Source organism: Geotrypetes seraphini, chromosome 4, assembly GCF_902459505.1.
Source record: "Geotrypetes seraphini chromosome 4, aGeoSer1.1, whole genome shotgun sequence".
Taxonomy (NCBI): domain Eukaryota; kingdom Metazoa; phylum Chordata; class Amphibia; order Gymnophiona; family Dermophiidae; genus Geotrypetes; species Geotrypetes seraphini.
In genome coordinates this window covers 241,335,823-241,357,348 of record NC_047087.1, presented here as the reverse complement: position 1 = coordinate 241,357,348, position 21,526 = coordinate 241,335,823, and the positions used below count along the sequence as shown (strand labels likewise).

Sequence of the window (21,526 nt, the reverse complement as noted above, 5' to 3'; positions counted from 1 at the left end):
TCGTGTGAAAATCAAGTTTCAATACACACAGTATATTATACATCAAAAATTGTCATCGGTCCAGAGATTTTTTAGCAAGTGCTTAAAGTGCAGTCTTTATAAACATATTTAATAGATATAGGTACTCATCTTAGTGTGCAAGAAACACAACTTGGGGGTACATATTCTGACACAGAACTATGTTTCGCCAGATGGCTATATCAAAGAATCCCCCTTTATGTCGGCCGGAGTGATGTCTCCCATGTTTCCATGTTCATGAGGTCTATGAATTGTTATAATAGGATATTCTAAGGTTTCTTCTGAAAAAATATGCATGCTAATGCTTACATTAGCACACAGCCATCAGTGGAAAAAAAATGGATAAAATCTCTTTTTGATGGCCGCACTAGAAATGGGCATAGTGATTGTGGAAGTCCCTCATAAGGGTGTGCTAAGTTCATTTCATAGTGCAGCTTGGTAAACAACTCCTATGTGATGTACATGTGCCCTTACAATGTTGTACTTAGTCACTTTGCTGCCACTTACATGCATATTGTGTAACTGTGCCGGTATCTGTATATTTACGCATCTAAGTGGTATGTGAATGCTGGCAGTCAGATATAAAATTGCCCTTCACATGTCCCTGTGTTTGAAATGTTACCTGCAGAAAGGAAAGACACCCTTGAAGTTGGAATAGGAAATATTATTTTATTTATAAAAATTGTATACCGCCAAAAAAACTCAGTGGTTTCCAGTACTGACACACATAAAAATATAAAATACAAATACACTAAAACAAAAAACTCAGAATCATCATACATGTAACTTTAACATCAGATATCGCCCATGGCGATATTATGAGTAAAAACTCTTTGGCACTAGCCAATAAAAATAAAACAGTTTCAGAATAACAGCTATTAAACCATGTCAGAAATAAGCATCAACAAATAACTTTATCTTAAGAAATTTCTTAAAAGTCGAATGTTCAACACATAACCTTATTTGGCCAGATAGATTATTCCATAGGGACATCCCTGAACTTGTGAACATGCTCTTTTCTGTAGACACATACCCCCCTCTTCTACTAAACTGTGCTAGCGGTTTAACGCGGGGAGCCTTGCTGAATGGCCCACGTTGCTCCTGATGCTCATAGAGTTCTTATGAGCATCGAGAGCAGCTTGGGTCATTCAGCGCGGCTCCCCACGCTAAAACAGCTAGCGCGGTTTAGTAGAAGAGGCCCATAATTTACACTCATGGAGGACTGACATATTAATATCATAGTAATAGCAGATCGCAAGGCTTTACAAGGTTTATACGTATATCTCCCAAAGACCTTAAAACCAACAAGGTACTTTTCGATGTAAAGGTTGATGCACCAGAGATAATACAGTGGTGCCTCGCATAAAGAATGCCTCGCACAGCGAATGCTGCACACAACAAACTTCATTTCATGATTCCTACAACGAACTTCGTTTCACACAACGAAGTCGCCCGAGCTTCCACGATCGCTGCCGATGTATTGCATCCTTCCGCACAGGCACTGCAGGCAGTCGTTAGTCACTGCGCTTAACTTAAGCACGTATCGCGGCAATCGTTCTTCATTACGAATTAAATCACGCACGCACGCACGTATCACGGCAGTCGTCCTTTTAAGATAAACTCAATATTTTTTATATATCATGGCTTCTAAAAAAAGCAGGAAGGTGATTTCTGTTGAAATGAAACGGGAAATAATTAGAAGGAGTGAATGTGGGGTAAAACAGTGTGACCTCGTCAAAGAATTTGGCCTCAGCAAGACCACCATTTTCACCATTTTGACAAATTTATCTTTTTTTATGTCATCTTAGCATATTTTATGCTGCAGAACGAATAATTTTTTTTAACATGTATTGTTATGGGAAAACGCGTTTCACATAACGAACTTTTCGCATAACAAACTTGCTCCTGGATCGAATTAAGTTCGTTGTGTGAGGCACCACTGTACTTTAAAATGAATCCTCCGTTCAATCAGCAACCAGTGTGGACTTTTTAATACAGGGGTAATATGGGATGTTCCCGATATCCCACTAATCAATTTGGCTGCAGAATTCATCATACAAATATGCACACAGTTTAGAATTATATATTTATTTTGGATTTGTTCACACCAACATTAATCCTATTATTACAGTATATTATATATAACTACATCAAAATATACATCTATCTATCAATGGACATCTATATATATTGGTTTGCAGAAATCAGAAGAGATTGCATAAGAAAACCTAATGATATATTGCCATTGCATGCTATCTGCATATTTAGTGGGTAGAAAGATGTTCTCTTCTTAAAACACCATTTCTATGCAGAAAGTGCTTAAACTGATACAGGGAGCAATCTGTTGCTCTCAACACTAATACAAATGAGCAGTTTCATAAAAGTTGCTCCTAATTTTCTCCTGCAGCTGTCTTTTTGAGGGGAAGGAATATGATTGTATATTGATTTGTTTTACAAAGCATGGCATCAATAAACTATTTTGTTCAATTAAAGATGGCAGGCTAGCCAATGTCTGTCATCTTTTATGATGGCTTGGAAAAATCCTGTGGCTAAAACGCTAAGGCTGCACTAACTTTGATATTAACATCACTTTTATGAGTCTGGTTTTCCGAATCCTCGTAATTACTCAGAGAGAAAGTAGGATTTTTTTTGTCAAATCTTTAAAGAAACAAATGATACATTTGTTCAGTAGTTAAATTTAGAAAGGTGCTGTCAGATTTGTCTTGGAACCTAATCATTTAAAAACATTACAGAATACAGTAGTATGCTAGAGTTTGTGAAACAAAACCAACAAAGTCCAATATCATAAACCAACAATAAAATATTTTTATACGAGACAAGTATTTTCAGATAAACTTTTCACCCAAATTAGACAATCTCAGGGTGATCAGTAAATTTTCTTTAATTGGGTATTTTTCATGTGGCACTTGACCACATTCGGTGCTTCAAATAAACCCATGCCAAAAGAAATGTGAACAAAGTAAAGGTACGCTTTAAAATCTAAATAAACATAACTCAAATAGAACACTTATTTGAACTGAAGTAACTGCCAGCATCTGAAAGAATAATTCAACAATTTCAAGGTATCTGCTGTCCAATTCAAAGAGATAAACAAGTCCCCCTTGTAAACGGAGCTCCCAGTTATAGAATAGTGCCTAAGTGTATCCATGTGCAACTGCACAGGAGGTGTTCCCATACGAGGGGCATGGCTAGATCAGGGGCCTTCTGGAAACTGTGTGTAGTATTTCCTTTCTACCCTAACTCTTGTTAACTGTGTCGAGCTTTACGAATGTAGAGATGATGCGGTATACAAACCTAAGGTTTAGTTTAGTTTAGTATTATAGAGTACAGTGGATGTGTGTCCTTGTGAACCAAGATTTACACCTTAAGTTGGTGTAAGTCATCACACCCAAAGTTGGATGTGGAATTCAGCACCCGATGCTATTCTATAAAGAGCACTCGTCCCAGAGCACCCATTATAGAATAGTGTTGAGTGCTGATTTTTTTTCAGCGCCTATATTTGAGTTCCATTTACTGAATCCAGCCCTTATGGTCTAATTTCTGATATCTAGAAACACCTGTGGAGTCGAGCACATAAAATGTATCCTCTGAGCAGATGAGCTATGATGTTCAAGACTGAGAGCAGATGAAGTCAACCTTGGCAAAAATCTCACTAGCAGTTAACATTCAAGAGAACAAAGGTCCTTTATAGATAGTATCAACCTCCAGTGAGGCTTTAGCATTGTTTTCCTGTTGTGAGGAGGTGTAGTGGGAGAGAGATGATGGGTCATATATGGCGGACTTTTCCCAAAGTTTGTGCTTATTGAAAGACCATTTAAAGTACTATACAGAAGTAGAATGAATGAGTGATTCCTTGGAATCCAAACCCCTTCCTATTTGCAGTACTAGGAGAGTGGTAGACTTGATTTTGGTGCAAAATTGACTGTTGAAATGTTGTTTTCATGCAGTGAGACTAGCAATGATGGGGGGGCATGAAAGTTTGAGGGAATGCCTCAGTAAGGTCAAGAACAATGGTCTCAAACTCAAACCCTTTGCAGGGCCACATTTTGGATTTGTAGGTACTTGGAGGACCTCAGAAAAAAATAGTTAATGTCTTATTAAAGAAATGACAATTTTGCATGAGGTAAAACTCTTTATGGTTTATAAATCTTTCCTTTTGGCAAAGGGCTCCTTTTACTAAGCCGCTTTAGGACTTTAACGCGTGGAATAGCGCGCGCTACATTGCTGCACGCACTAGACCTTAACGCCAGCATTGAGCTGGTGTTAGTTCTAGAAGTGTAGCATGCGGTGTAGCGTGCAGTAATTTCCTGCATGCGCTAAAAACGCTAGCGCACCTTAGTAAAAGGAGCCCTAAGTCTTAATAAAAATATTGTAATTTATAGCTAAAGAGACATATGATCAAGAAACTGTTTTATTTTACTTTTGTGATTATAATAAACATACTGAGGACCTCAATATAGTACCTGGCGGGCTGCATGTGGCCCCCGGGCTGCAAATTTGAGACCACTGTTCTAGAACAATGCATCGCAGCTGATTCAGCACGACCATTTCATCTCCCCCATACCCCCCAAATAAAAGTACCCCCTCCACATCCTGGGTCTATGCCCCCCAAAATGAGTGCCCCCCGTATCACCCACAAGTTAGGAATGCCCCCCCAAGCCCGCATACCTGTTGAAAATTTCACCAGAACAAGTAGCATCTTCAACTCCCTGCTCACATCAGCCTCGTCTCTCCTCTGATGTTACGTCGTGGTCCTGTGACTAGGAAGTGACATCATAAGAACATAATAGCCTCACTGGGTCAGACCAATAGTCCATCAAGCCCAGTAGCCCGTGCCCACGGTGGTCAATCCAGGTCACCAGTACCTGGCCAAAACCCAAGGAGTAGCAATATTCCATGCTACCGATCCAGGGTAAACAGTGGCTTCCCCTATGTCTTTCTCAATAATTTCCTCCAGGAAATTGTCCAAACTTTTCTTAAAACCAACTACACTATCCACATTTACCATGGCAGGAGGTTCTCGAATGGAGCTGCGCTCTCCCATATTCATCCAATTATACTGGCTCACATGCAGGCTTTCTTCGGTATAACTTGCTGATCCTATCAAGTATCCCATTTAAAGGGTGCTATTGCTGGAGTTGTTGCTACAACTTGGAATACACTATCGTTAGAGCTTAAAATGGCCCCTTTGTATGTGATTTTTTTATGCAAGTTAAAAACTTGCTCTACAAATTTTTTAAAAATGTAAAATAAGGTAGAGAGAACCTAAATGAGAAATGACCAGCATATGCTCATAAAACATGGAACCCTCCTGAAGATGTAGTGAGATCTGTGAATGATGCGACTCCTGAATAATAGACTAAATCCAAGTCCAATTAGCAAAAATCGAAATGGTTTACAAAGTAAACAAAAACAATAGCAAAGAAGCTTCCAAGATGGTATTTTTAATTGTCCTTGCCTGATTTAAAGTCTTAACCTTTGCAGTTGAACCTTTTAGCTTTTTAAAAATCATTTTCCTCATTTTATACCCTTTTGAAAATTAAATGCTCCTTATAGAAGATTTCCTTAGTGATTTCACTCCAGATTTCATCTCAAATTTGATCATGTTATGATCACTGTTTCCCAGTGGACCCAACACCGTTACCTCTTATACTATGTCCTGCATTCCACTAAGGCAGAGTCCCACAAACTTTTCCGGCCCGTGGCACACTAAACTCAGTGTCTTGGCCAAAAGGCTCCCGGAAATGTGCAGGACATCGATGCGATGACATCACATGCATGCATGATGTCATCATGTCAACATTCACGCATGCACGGAGGCCCTCTGGCCGTGAATCTGGAGCTGTCTCTTCAGTGGGGAGCTGGCCGAGCAGGGGGTGGAAATTGCATTAGCAAACTTTTGAAGAGGTATATGGGGGAGCAGAGAGGAGGAGAGGAACTGGCAGGGAGGGAAGTGGAGAGAAGAGGCATCAGCAGCAGGTTAAGAGGAAGAGGGGGCAGAGAGGAGGAGAGGCACCGGTGGGAGAGAGGGGGGAGAGAAGAGTCATTGGCAGGAGACTAGGTGGAGGAGGCAGAGAGAAAAGGAAGGCATTGGGATTTATTGTGGTTCTCAATAAATTGTTACATTCCGGCCTCCGTTTGGTAGTGGCTTACCAAGCTTTGGTACATCTAGGATATGGAAAATATTTTAGTACAGTAATAGCACTTTACTCATAAATGGGACTCATTTTGGGAGGCCTGTGATTAGACTTCACTGTCCATTGGTAGTGGATGGCTTAATATATGAGTGATGGATAATGCCTTTTTTTTGGGGGGGGGGAGAGAAAATTCCTAAAATGTTGTTTTCCTGGAAGGTTTGTATCTTTAAAAGTGTAGTTTTATGGACTTTATTTCTTATGTTATGTCTCATTTTACGATGTATCAGCCCTGATGATTCTTGTAGCTACTTCTTTTGTTATGTTTCAATAAAATTCTTCTATAAATTTGGAAAAAAAAAAAAAATAGGCATCTTCTTGGACTCTCAATATCGGAGTCCTGTTATATAGTTACCCACAAACTGGATTCCTATCTTTTTAGTACTTTCAATTTATATGTCAAAAATGTTAGGAAAACTGAATATATACATAATTGTAAAAATATTAACAGAGGGAGAGTAACAGTATATGCTTAAATTATACTACGGTAATTTTTAAAGGGAAAGTGCACTCAAAAAAGGGTTGTATGTGCTATTTACTATACTCAATTTTCTGGCTTATTTTATGTCCATACCTGTTCCTAAATTTGTCTGCTATTTTTAGTCAAACTCAAGGATCAAGGTGGCCTTTTAACTAAGGTATATTAAGCAGTTAGTGTAGATTTTACTGCACGTTAGATGTTAGAGCAGACCTGAGTTAACAGCTTAAACACATTAAAACAGCCAGAGTAATAAAACCCCTCATGCTTGCTGCTTAACCCAGATAGGGGCTGTGCACACAGGAATGTCAGAACAAAGCAGATTTGCGACAGTAGTGACAGAACATAAGAATTGCCGCTGCTGGGTCAGACCAGTGGTCCATCATGCCCAGCAGTCCACTCATGCAGCAGCCCATAGGTCAAAGACCAGTGCCCTGAGACCAGCCCTACCTGCGTAGGTTCTGGTTCAGCAGGAACTTGTCTAACTTTGTCTTGAATCCCTGGAGGGTTTTTTTCCTCTATAACAGCCTCTGGAAGAGCATTCCAGTTTTCTACCACTTTCTGGATGAAGAAGAACTTCCTTACGTTTGTATGGAATCTACCCCCTTTTAACTTTAGAGAGTGCCCTCTTGTTCTCCCTACCTTGGAGATGGTGAACAACCTGTCTTTATCTGCTAAGTCTATTCCCTTCATTATCTTGAATGTTTCGATCATGTCCCCTCTCAGTTTCTTCTGTTCAAGGGATAAGAAGTTCAGTTTCTCTAATCTCTCATTGTACGGCAACTCTTCCAGCCCCTTAACAATTTTAGTCGCTCTTCTCTGGACACTTTCGAGTAGTACTGTGTCCTTCTTCATGTACAGCGACCAGTGCTGGATGCTAGCATATGGATCAGCACTGCACACTAGATGTAGTGGTGGCTGGTAGCACAGTTGCATTTAATGTACCTCAAGTTTGCTTTTTAGCAGTCCAGTAGCACGGCTGCTATAGGAAAAGATGCAACATATTAATACCCTGTCCTTGCATCCCCCATCTTCTGATCCCCACACATCCCTGTCTTCCGATCTCCTTGACACATCCCCATTACGATCCTCCCTTGAAAGTGCCATACCCTGGCACTAGCTGATCCCCTCCCCATCCATAAGTCTTACTCCCCCACAAAACAAACAAACAAACAAGAGCCACCTTTCAGACCCTGATTCTCCTCCCAATCACAACCTTCCAAGGGACCTATTGGGGGTTAGAATGCTGGTAAGGTAGTCCATGGGAGAACAATCTCCCTCTACTCCTGCCTAGAACAGCACTAGGATCCAAACTACTGTTGATGCCCACTTACAGTTTCATGGCACTACTGCAAGGAGGGACTGGATCAGGTGAGGGGCAGGGTATGCCACTTTGGGGGGAGGATTAGAAAGAGGATGTGTAGGGGGATCAATAGGAGGAATGCACTGTCATGGCTGTTTATTCATTCATTCATTATTTATTTTGGAGTGGCCTGCAATACGTTACATGTTATAGAGGATATATAGAACATATTTACATGGATCGTGTAGAAGTATATGCAGCTACAACACAAGTCAGAAGGAGGAAAAGCCTCAGACAAAGCCCTCCCACCACCACAGCTGTGGTACAAGGTGTTCAGGCGGAGAACCTCATCGGCTCGGCAAAAAAAACTCCTGTGGGGCTAAAAGAAGTTCTGTGTTGTGCAATGCAAATAAATAGCCAGAGGCCATAGATTAAAGTGCAAAAATGACTCAAACTTATCTTTTTCAATATAGTAGTTTGTCAAGCCAACAGTGGCCAGTGTTTCACATAATGCTACCTCAGGGTATACTGTCCAATCGTGAGATGCTGAAGCAGCTGCACAGAAACACCAAAATCAGCAGCGGCACACAAACTCTACCTTGATACTTTCCAGTTCAATTTCCTGGTTAATATAAACGAGACAGTGAAGGCTCTTTGGGGCTCATAATCAAAAAACTGAGGCATCCAAAAAGTAACCTAAGTTGGCATGTGGATGTCCTAATCATCAGGACGTCCAAATGCCTATAACTGAAGCCGTTTCAAAGGACCTCTAGCAGGATGTTTCTCCTGCTGTGCGTCCAGAGTTCCAGGGGGCGTTTTAGGAGGCATGTTAAGGGCATGCTTAATTTGGACATCCAGTATATATAATTAATCAAACCTTTCTCAAGACATCCTAGACGGAACTTAGACACTTGGAATTAGACCTGTTTTAGAAGTGTCTAAATGCGACAAAGCCACTCTTTATCCCACAGACTCATATCTTTATCAAAAATATACCATGCAACAAAACCACCACACTCAGGGCACCAACTACAGAAACTGGGTTCAAGATGGTTAAAAACCTCATGCTTAATAAAATGTTCCTTCACCAATTTCCTAAAGTGGTTTACAAGAAAAAAATGAAAACAGAACAAACATCTTTTGCCTAGGTGTTTGATCCTATTTTCCTGTTATGGTCAATTGATGCTAAACTCTTAATTTTTTCTGCCTAATCTAAATCTGGTCCTGTCACCACCCATATTTTAAGCTTCTAAATGTAGGTGCCTCAAGAAACTGGAAGCATATATTTAGGCACTGAACCCTAGCAAACTTTCAAAGAGGCCAGTTTAGCAGCTTAGATGGTCTTTTACTAAGGATTAGCACATGTTATCTGCAATAGGATCCACAGGAGTAAAATGGGGCCTGTGGCAGTTAACATGGGCTTAACTCTCAAAAGGGCCTTTTAAAAAAAACAAAAAACAAAACTAAAAATTAGGATGTACTAATAAACATAGCAGGTCGATATTCAAAATCATACATGGACACTTGAAAATATGACAAAAGAAAAAATCTTCCCAATGCTGAAAACTAATAGTATGCAAATTATATGTAGCCTTGAGTACTGGGAAGTTAAGGGGAAGGTGCCCGGGGCACATACAGAAGAGTTCTGCACTCATGCCCAAGCAAACCAGGAAATAAAGTAGAAAACGGCACTTTTCTATGCCTTAAAATACAAGCTTTTCATTTTTTTTCCACTGAAGGCTTATATTTAAGCATAGAAAACAGGTTTGCTCTGACTTGCACACATTCATCTCTCACTACGAGCACTTAGGAAATTGCACAGACTTCCTTCTACTTCCAAATTAAATTTTTAAAAAATGAAAGATTTTAAAGAAAGAATAGTGGGAAGTCCTCTCTTTAAACACTCTTAATGCCTACTCTGAGCTGGCATTAGTTTTTTCAGCGGTAAGGGCAACCTTGTTTTCCATGCTTGTTCTTGATTGGCCAGCCAGTTGGTGTGTAGGAAAAAAAGCATAGTGAATCGCGTCCTTCCTGCTTTGCATGCTGATTCCCCTTATTTGTATGCACAGATCGGGATGGAATCGCTACACAGGTTAGTGAATCGGATCGGAAGGAAATCGGGTCGTAAACCGATCGGTACACGATCGGTTTGCTTAGTGAATCCAGCCCATTGTCTTTCATGCTGAGCATTCTGCATTCATTAATACAGGTGCTACTCCAGCATTAATCATCTCTAAATGCCCTGTTTGGTTTTGAGCAATGACCCATAAATCATGTGCAGCACATTTTGGGCCAGATTCGATAAACAGTGCCTAACCGCGCCTAACTTTTAAATGCCCGTCCATGAGGTTGTCAATCAGCAGCTAGGCATCCTTTACAGAATCGTACCTAGAGGCATCAAAGTGGACGTAGGTGTTGCTAAGCGAACTAGAGGTCGACCTATTTCAGATGCCTAGCAACGCCTAAGTCTACAGTGCCTATTTTTGACCCTAACCACACCTACTTTTCAGTTAGGTATCGTTACGCATTGGAGGGTGGCTCAACTTAGGCGCCACTAGGTGCCGCATGGAATTTCATGCACTTTGATTAATTTAAAGATAAAATAAAATAAACAAAGATTTGGTCAATTACCACACCAATTAAGCTTATTAAATCAATTTGGGTTGTGTGTGGAATTTAACCCTCCCCCCCCCTTTTTATAAAACTGCAAAAGTATTTTTTAGCACTGGCCAGCTTGCTGAATGCTCTGCACTGCTCCAATGCTCATAAGGTTCCTATGAGTGTCGGGAGCAGCACAGAGTATTCAGCACGCCAGCTGGCACTAAAAAACGCTTTCACGGTTTTGTAAAAGGAGGGTTAGTTAGATGTTGCTAGGCATCCGCAATTAGGGCTCCTCTTACTGAGGTGCGTTAGGGCCTTAACACGTGGAACAGCGTGTGCTAAATTGCCCTGCGCACTAGACCTTAACGCCAACATTGAGCTGGCGTTATTTTAGAAGCGTACCGCGTGTTTTAGCGTGTGGTAATTTCGTGCGTGCGCTAAAAACGCTAGCACTCCTTAATAAAAGAAGCCCCTAGGGTACCTAGTGGATCCTAAATTAGGTGTCATTTATAGCAGTGTTTTTCAACCGCTGTTCCGCGGCACACTAGTGTGCCGCGAGATGTTGCCTGGTGTGCCGCAGGGCCACCGGGCCCGGAGCTGTCAGGGGGCCCGAGGCAGGGGCGCCAGTAGCTCGCCAAGGCAAAGTGAGTCGATCACCCAGGACTCACTTTGTCTTGGCGATCTAATCTATCGAGCCGATAAGTCTTCTTCTTCCCGACGTCAATTCTGCAGTCGGAGAGGAAGTTCGGGTCAGCCAATCGCTGCCTGGCTGGGCGGAACTTCCTCTCCGATTGCAGAATTGACGTCAGGGAGAGCATGCGTCGGCGTCGGCTTTGGGGCCTGTTATCCATTGGTGGGTCCTGTTCCCCGATGGCAGCGGCAGTGGCAGTGGCTTGGGGAACGGCAGGGAGAAAGAAAGAAAGGGGGCAGGCAGGGAAACAGAAGGAAAGAAGAGAAACAGAAAAAAAGAAAGAAAGGTCAGTGAGAGAGGAAGAAAAAGTTGGGGGAGGGAATGAGGTGTGGAGGAGAGAAAGCATACAGGCTGATAGAAGGGAAGAAAGATTGGATGCACAGTCAGAAGAAGAAAGTGCAACCAGAAATCACCAGACAAGGTAGGAAAAATGATTTTATTTTAAATTTAGCAAAGTGGAGGCAGTATTACCACAGTTTTCAAAGGAATTTGCCCAAATAACTTAATAGTTAACTGGGTAAATTCCCAGAGATGAAAACTTCCCTTCACTTACTATGCACAGTTCTGAATTTATATCTGCTGTCTATATTTTACAATATGGTCACCTTTTACTAAAACGCAATAGTGGTTTTTAGCGCAGGGAGCCTATGAGCGTCAAGAGCAGCGCTGGACATTCAGCGCAGCTCCCTGCGCTAAAAACTGCTATTGTGGTTTAATAAAAAGGATGGAGGGTATATTTGTCTATTTTTGTATGCTATAAAAACCAAATACAGAGAGAGACTGAGAGCTGTTGACGAAGAGCTACGTGTGTGTCTTTCTTCGATTCCAGCCAGAATATCAGCTTTGTGTTCAGCCAAACAGGCCCAGGTTTCGCACTGAATAAAGTATTTTATAATTTTTATTTCGTAATAAAGTAATTATAAAATACTTTCTTTGTGTTTATTTGATTCCTATTCAAGAGAATTACTTTATATATAGTCAATATAGGCAGAGAGTTAAATTTTTTAACATTTTCTAATGGTGGTGTGCCTCGTGATTTTTTTCATGAAACAAGTGTGCCTTTGCCCAAAAAAGGTTGAAAAACACTGATTTATAGAATCTGGCCCTTTATGTCTATGGCCCACATGGCACTTAGCACAATCTAATGTCTGCTAACATGCTCTAAGCTTTGAATAAATTGTCCCAAGTGCTAAAAACCCTTACAAAATTTTACTGATTATTATTTGAATACCCTGAAGACTTCTGAATCACCACAAATATATAGGAATATAATGTAGCATATGTCTCTGTCAATAGAATAATTTCAAAATTGTATCATTCCAATTTCATTGTTCTAATAATGTTATTTTCAAAATCTACTCATCCTAATCCTTTTAAAAAAAAATATTTCTGATGCTTACATAAACAAACAATATTATAAGCATAGAAGCACTATTTCAGTGAGAAATCCTACAGTGATAAATATTGCTTCCTCACAGTGAAACAGCAGGATGTTAATGACTATAGACTTTTGTGACAAGTGGATCTGATGTGAATGTGTTTATAAATGATGTACATATACTGTATGTATACTGATAATGTTAGTTCAGTTGTTTTCAAACCTGTTTTGGGGTCCCCCAGACAGTCAGATTTTCAAGATAGTTGGAATGAATATGCATGAGTTAAATTTGCTTACATATTTATTTCAGATATCCTGAAATGAGGATCCATGAGGTCAGGTTTAGGACAAGCTGGGAGAAAGCAAGATATAGTGAAAAATAGCACTTGACATATAGCATTTTTAAGTATAATTTTCCTTCCAAAGTGCCAGTGGATTATCTATGAAAGACCTCAAAGTTCTCACTATTTTTGAAAATACAGCATTGAAGCATGCAATATGAATAACAGAGATCTTTACTGCATGCAGAAGGGAAACATGTTTCTCATTTCTTAATATAGCTTTCTTTTCAAGAGAGAAATATTATGCATCCTTCTTTTCCTGACCTGGGGTAATAAGCTGAGTGTCTTCAGATGGTTTCAGTCCAGGAGATGTAAAATAACAAGCAATTGGTTAAACCATAATGAATGTGGAGAGATTGATAATAAAAGAAAGGACCAAGAGGTAGAGTATTGAGATTGGTGGTGAATGCTTGTGAGTATATAAAATCTGCACCTCTTAAGAATTTTGTTAGCTGTAGCTGATAATAACTGGAATAGTTTAAAGAAATCAGAGCAAGGGAAAGTGAGTATTTTTTTTTTTTTTAATATGGCTTGATAAATGTAGATTTCACTACCCCCTTCCCCCATTTTACTAAACAGCGGTAGAGGTTTCTACCGTGGCCCAGAGCGCTATGTGCTCTGACAGAGCTCCAATGTTCATAGAATTCATATGAGCATCAGAGCATTTAGCGCTCTGGGACACAGTAGAAAGCTCTACCACGGCTTAGTGAAAGGGGGGTTAATGAGGGAGCATGTTTCAGAATATCACTTTTTGGCCTGAAAGCCCAGAAATATGTATCACTGTTTCCAAGTGCAGACCAATGCTAATTCTACCTTCTTGTGACATCATGGGAGTGCCCAGTAACTAGAGTATTAAATGCCAAGCTCAGTGCCAGAGGTATGAGCACCTCCTTATCACGTTGATGAAGGAGCATGGCAAAGGAGCGCTCTTTTTTACACCCCTTCATATGCACTTTGAGAGACATTGTAGATCATTCTGTGTAGATCTTGATTTTAATTTGCAAAGTTGTCTGCCCTGTTGTATATTTTATCTTGGTTTTAGTATAGCAATATTATGGATGTGTCCTATTGAAGTAGTTATAGGTCAAGGTCACTATGGAGATCTTCTAGTATCACAATCGGTTACTCACCTACCCAGAGTTTTACATGAGATTAAATATGAGCCAGTTGATATTAATCTTGTTAACAGATACAATAGGAATAGTTAATGCAAGATCTGTGAGAAATAAGGTAACAATAATCTCTGATATGATTATGAAAATGAAACTTGATATTGTTTTTAATACTGAATCCTAGCTAAATGAAGAAAATATTAACTCTAACCCTATCTATTTATTTAGCTGTTTTCACAGCCTCATTTAGAAAAGCATGGTGGGTATCTGTTAGTAATTTTTAGATATTCTTTTAATTTCTCCAAGAGAAAAATTTACTTATCCTAGGTTTGTAATTATTGGTTTTAAGCTCTTCAGCTTTTAATATTTTACTTTATTATTATATTCCTGGGATGTTATATAGTGATTATTCCTTTTTAATAGAGAATTTTCCAGATGCTAATTTGGATCCTAATAATACTATGAGGCTCGTAATCAGAACATCCAGCAACTGCATCCTACTTACCCTCACTCGTGGGTCTGGCGGATCCAGCCCACCCGCCCCCCTTGTTCACAGGTCCAGCAGCTTCAGCCAGCTTCCCTCCCTCCCTGCTGCTAGCACACACCTTGAAGTGTGATCTGATCTCTACACAGGCTTGCACGCCAGTGCTTGCGGCCTTCCCTCATAAGGAGGAGCCCAGCAGGGGAAGGCCACAAGTACTGACTTAGAGCAAGTCTATGTAGAGATCAGATCACTCTGCAAGGTATGTGCTAGTAGCAGGGAGGGAAGGAAGCCAGCTGGAGCCACTGGACCCGTGAGCAAGTGAGGGAGCTGGAGCCATTGACCCCATTGAAAAGAAGGAGCAATGTAAAGCAAAGTAGATGGAAGAATTGGCCCAGGAGGGGTTGGGGATGGACAAAAGGGCACAGGAGGAGGGCTGGAGCTGAAGGTAAGGGAATGAGAGGTATTTGACTTATGGAGGGGAGGGCTGGAGCTGAAGGGAAGGGAAGGGAAAGAGCTACAGGACCTGCAAGAGGGGGAACTGGAGAAAACAGGAAAAGGTGCTGTACCTGTGGAAGGGGGGCTGCTGGAGGGAAGAGAAGGATAAAGGAGATACCATACTAAGTGAATGAAGGAATAGGGAATGAAATACTGAACACAACAGATAGAAGGAGAGTCACAGGGAGGCATCAGAAATAGGGGAAATAATGGGCATGGAGAGGAGCATAGGGACAGGGACACAAAGGGAGATGTTGCATAGAAATGCAACCAGTAAAGTGGACAGAGAGGGGAAATGCCAGACATGGGAGGGGGTATATGGACACAAAGGGAAAGTGCTAGATATGAGAGAGAATAGGAACAAAGAAGGGAGATGAGTAATGCAGAACGTAGAGTAGTGATGATAAATACAGAGATATGGACACTGGAGAGATGCTGGACAGGGAAGTATAGGGGACACAGAGAAGGGAAAGATGGAAGATGAATGGTGAGCAAAGAGAAGAAGAAATGTCAAATGAGCAGGAGACCCTGGCAAGTGAGTTATGAGAAGACAGAGGGAAACAGAAACCGGAGCCTAGGACCAATATTGTCTGAAAAATTGTATTTTCTATTTTGTGATTAGAATATATGAGAACTAAAATGTTTATCCTGCCGATTCTGGTGTTAGACATGGGAAGGGCCCAGGGCAGAAATTTGGGAGGGGACCCAAAATCCCTCTACTAGCCTGTGCCATCTTCAGCTTCCAGCAGGCATAGGGCTTTCTCTAGCCAGGAGGCAGTTGCCCTAATTGCACTTCTTGGCCTAACACCATCCCTGGCATGTGTGATCTTTATATTTTGCACATTATAGGATGAAATTAATCTTTTTATTTCTTTGGTGTTGTACTATATGGAAGGTGTGGCTTCTTGGGATTTGGTTTCATTTATATTTATCATTTTGGTCAGTTATTATGTATTTAGCATTGGTGTTCTGTGTGTGTGACCGAAATATTCTTGCAGTCCAGTGTGTGAAGACTTTGCTCTGTTGGAATGTGGAGGAGGAAAAAACGATGGTAAGGTTATCGATTGGTTGAGATGAAAGTCGTAACAATCTTAGGAAGGAATTTGGGATGAGTTCATAATTGTACTCTATTAGGAAAAAATTGTAGTAAAGGATAGTATGTAACCAGTGCTTGAAGTTCACTAACTCTTCTGGCTAAAGTTAAAGCTTTGAGAGAAACTGTCTTCCAAGTAAGGAATGTAAGAGAAGCAGATCCCAATTGCTCAAAAGGGGCCTGCATTAAGTGATCTAAAACTAAATTAAGGTCCCATGCTGCAGGAGGGTCTCGTAATGGAGGCCTAAGATTAGTGAGATCTCTCATGAAACGAGAAATGAAAGGGTGATGTGAAATAGGTTTACTGTCCACGAAAGTATGGTAGGCTGAGATAGTTGCTAGATGAAATCTGACAGTTTGATTTGAGACCAGAATTTGACAAATGCAGCAGATATGATAAAATATAATCAACTGGACAATGAAGAGGATTCTACTGGTGGTTGTATGCCTAGATGGATAAACATTTCCATTTAGCTTGATATGACTTCCTAGTAGGACACCTTGCTGCCAAAAGGACCGTCTTTACTGGTTGAGTAAGTGGCAGATGTGGTAGGATTGAACTTTCAATTTCCAGGCTGTCAAACTGAGACTGTGGAGATTTGGATGTAGTAATTGACTGTTCTGCTGAGATAGAAGAGAGGGATAGTCTCCCAGCAGAATTTGGGAGCATCTAGAAGATTCAGTAGTAATGGATACCAGATTTGTCAGGGCCAACAAGGAGTAATGAATATGAAGGATTAATAGTAAAATAACATATTTTCTTTTTTTAAAATTCTTTATTCATTTTAAATCTTACAATAAGTATTTCAGTAAAATAAAAACATAACACCAACCGTAATATTCTGCAATAATCCATTTTAAAAAGTTTATCATGCTCCCTACTCTCCCTTCCATATCAGAAATATAAACAGATATACCATATATTAAAATAATTCCTAACATTTCATTCAGTTATAGAAAGACCAAACTCTATCCCCCCTCTCCACATCTTGGACATATACTATTAAGGGAAAAATGGTATCTATTCATTACAATAATTTGTTAAAGGCTGCCAAACATCCTGAAATTTTCTTAAATACCCCTGCTATGTAGCTATTACCCTTTCCATTTTATATATATGACATAAAGAATTCCACCAGAAACTATAATTCAATCTATTCCAATTCTTCCAATTACTTGTAATCTGTTGTATGGCAACCCCTGTCATAATAAGTAAAAGCTTATTATTTTTTGAAGATATTTGGCTCTTACCCCTCATTGACATGCCAAATAATACAGTATCATAAGACAATGCCACCGGATTTTCTAACAAACAATTTATTTGGCCCCAAATTGTTTTCCAAAAAGCCACAATGAATGGACAATAGAATAACAAATGATCTAAAGTCCCTGCTTCAAGATGACAATGCCAACATCTATTAGACTTAGAGCTATCCAGCTTTTGTAAATGAACTGGGGTCCAGAATGCTCTATGTAACAGAAAGAACCAATTTTGTCTCGTAGATGCAGACATTGTACATCTCATCCTCCAAGTCCAAATTTGTGGCCATTGACATGCAGTAATTTGATGCTTAAATAAATAACGTATCTTAACAGTAGCCAAGATTGATAACTTCCCCCTAGGACTTCTTGCATAAAAGGGGGTCTGTGCTAAAATAACATGAGTTAATGATTTACAAAAATAGTGTTTAAAGGTAGCTCACTTTGATAACTACGCTTTTTAGAGATTAGCAAACATTTTGAAGTCATACCACAAAAAGAGAAAATTAAGCCTCTTTCAAGTTTGATAGAATTTTCATTTTTTTTTCTCAGTGAATCTGATGGAAAGTTACCACAGCTTAGATTGATGTGAATTTGCTGCTAGTGGGCGGAAGTTCACCTTAGATGTGCCTGCTACTGCTCCATCTGTCATCCAGATTCATGCCAGTGACTTATTTTTCATTTTATTTTAAAAACTAAACACTAATTTGCTGAACTAATATGACAAAGCTGCTGGATTCTTGGACTAATTTGCCATCTCTTTTTTTTAAGAGTTCATACCTTTGAGATCAATGGGTTATGCATTTTCATTAAGCAAAGGGAGATGGTAAAAATTAAAACCCTACTTTTTTTTTTTTTTTTTTTTTAAAGCTGGCCTTGCAGAGCAAATTAGCATTGATGTCTTCAATGGCAAACTTGTCAGCTTGAAAATGTTATCATCTCTTCAATAGGAAGTGCTCATGTGAATGTATGCATTGCTGCAAGTTGTATAAAGAAACTAAAGTATGCAGTGTACTCTTCAGCTACATAAGAATATGGAAATGGTTTAGGACAAAGAGGATAATGATGATATGTGCAATTATATACTTAAAACAATCACTTCAAATGGTATGCAAATGAAACACCGGCAATTTGAGATTCAAAAAGTATGTGCCTATGGTATAATAAGTTCTGTCATAATAGACTTATCAGTCACACTCATAAATTATTCCTGCCTAGTGATTACAGCACTGGGCTGACAACCAGGGAAGCCTGGGTTCCAAATTCCGCTACTGCTCCTTGCAATCTTGTGCAAGTTTGTAGGTGAGTGCCTCCATTTAGGCATGCCACTGCAGCACAGGGAGCACCAAGATTCCATTATACAATACTAGCTTGGGCATAGCTAAAATTTACACACTGCAGTTATACTGGCCATAGACATGGTGTAACTGTGGGCACGTAAATTAGGAAAAGTGGGAGAAATGTTTGTGAATCACACATGCTCCTTTCACATCGATACTCCCCTTTGCATTTGAGCACTACAGAATTTTCACAATAGTGTTTTTCGATGCAAGGCCCAGGGGCCAGTGGCAGCCCCTAAAAAACTCTAGGGCTTCCCCCATTGTCTTTCTGTTTTGTTTTGGGGGATTTTCTGCTACTCTCTGCTTCTTTAGCCAGGCTCAGGAAAGGGGAAATGGATGGGGGGAGGAACTGCCTGCTTGATGAACAAGACATTTCTCACTAGACAAAAGAGAATGTATTTGAAAATGCTCACAACCATAAGGATGCCCCCCCCCAACAAAATTTGAAGGTGAGCTGATGTCACTGACACACACTGGTGGGCTGATGGGAACGGATGTCACCGACACACACTGTCATTAGAATCAAAAGTGGCCCCAGCTTAAAAATTTATGAAGACCACTGATTTATAAGCTTAAGAGTTACTTTTCTTTGCACTTAAGCATGTAAAGGCATGTGTACCTGTGAGCTCTTCTTAACAAAATTGCCCCTCACACACCCCATTTCTACAGATACATACTTAGGGGACCTTTTACAAAACTGCACTTAGGGGGAAATTCTGTATAGGATGCCTGTTTCTACAGCCGCCTAAGATCACACACCGATGCCATATACAGAATTATGTCTGTTGGCAAGAGGGATGTCCACTCCCCCGACTGGCAGGCCTGCCTTTTCCAAAATGGCAGGCCTTCCCGTTCCTGGTGTATTCTGGGATGCACCGGGGAGGGGCCTAAGGCTCCGATTGGCCCAGATGCCTAAAGCTCCTCCCCTAGCTGGCGTGCTGAATGCTCTGCGCTGCTCCCGACAGTCAGAATTCCTATGAGCATCAGGAGCAGCACAGAGCATTCAGCATGCCAGCCTGTGCTAAAAACAGCTTCTGAGGTTTTGTAAAAGGGGGGTGTTATTCAGGTATAGATAGAGGATTACTGCACAGGTCCTGGACCTGTTGGGCCGCCGCGTGAGCGGGCTGCTGGGCACGATGGACCTCAGGTCTGACCCAGTGGAGACATTGCTTATGTTCTTATGTTCTTTACTCAAGCATTTTCCCCTGTCTGTCCCGGTGGGCTCACAATCTAATATATCTGGGGCATTGGGGGGGGGCAAGTGACCTGTCCAGGGTCACAAGGAGAAGTGTATATCAAAACCCATAACCCCAAATTGCACACTAATTTTTTTTTATGGTAACATTAGCCCTGAACCATTAATGAAACAAATATAAAAGATACACATAAAATTTGTATGTAGACTTATTCAAAAGAAATATCACTTTGTAAACTGCTTCAGCCCAACTACTCATTCTGCATTTAAACTCTCATTTATTTGGCACTGACTTTTGAGCATATAATTCATAAAAGCCTAATTTATCATAATCCAAATATATTTCTCATTAGTACTTGTTTCTTATTAGTGTATGTGCCAGATTATAACTACCGTATTATTAATAAACAGAAAGGAAAGGATAATGTTACAACTTGTTCTTTATTAAATCCAAGTTTGACATCCAGAAACTTACCTCTACAATTCTGCTTACGTGCTCTCTAAATATAGTGGCATACTCCTTTATTTCATTTTCTTTCCCATTTTTGGCTGCTTCGAAAAGAACTAAAAGAGGAAGAGTGGTGTCCAAGAAGGAGTCTGAGACATGATCAATAATAGCCTTTCGTAGCTGCAAAACAGATTTACCAATTGAATTGTGTTAATTATCAATTTGAGACATAAAGCAGAAGCTTTTGTCAGCATGCAAGCTACATACATAAAATAATATGCTTATCACATAAAGAAAACCCAATAAAAAATGTTCTGTGATTCAATAAGCTATAACAGAATGGGTCTAAATAGGAAGCTGTAAGGGCTCCTGAGTTAGGCCTCCTTTTAGTAAGCTATACAGCTGAGTGCCGTGCAGCAGATGCTTTGATGTCCATTCAATTCCTATGGGCGTCAGAGCATTTACTGTGCCGGCCCACGATGCACGATGCTGGGCTTAATTAAAAAACAAGTGGGGGGTAATTTTTTAAAAAAAATGGCTGCACACTATTCATAACATTAGTGCAAGGCCATATATGAAGCAAAAACAAAAAATGATATTTTCACGGTCACATAAGAAATGAGCTTAGCGCATACGAAAGATCCACATAAGGGTGCACTAAGCCTATTTCTTAGTGCAGTTTAGTAAAAGAGCCCCTTTGTTATGCGAGCATTTCAACAAAAACGTGGACTACAGCTATGGATCCAGAATGGTGAGCAGTCACATGTTTGAACTCTGTAACTTTTCTATTTTTTCACATATAAAGATGGGGTTTAGACTGTTGTATTACAAATTGTTTGTTCTAACAGAATTAATGTAAACCTCTTTTTTTGTTGTTGTTTATTTCTGGTGACTTCAGTCAGGTTTTCCCCAGAGACAGTCACATATATGCACTCGGACATACAAACTTCTTTTATTCTTTCCCAAACTGCCAAATACTTTCTACCTTGTTAAAGACAGTGACTACATATTTTGATTACCAGTAGCTAAGCACGTTAGACTTCGTGGTAATTAAACCAGTGGAGATCACTGGTT

General features: G+C 40.1%; 1 protein-coding gene across 4 annotated transcripts in view; it reads right to left on the bottom strand.

Moving 5' to 3' along the window:
- Positions 1 to 21,526, bottom strand: part of CTNNA3 (catenin alpha 3) — a 1,751,094-nt gene that overhangs the window by 734,650 nt on the left and 994,918 nt on the right. For 3 of the 4 annotated variants that reach the window (XM_033940460.1, XM_033940461.1, XM_033940465.1), the window contains exon 9: positions 20,480 to 20,632. The exons of the other annotated variant lie outside the window; for it this stretch is intronic. In XM_033940460.1, the coding sequence (XP_033796351.1) occupies positions 20,480 to 20,632 (153 nt within the window). The remainder of the gene's footprint in view (positions 1 to 20,479; positions 20,633 to 21,526) is intronic. 4 annotated transcript variants of the gene reach the window in all.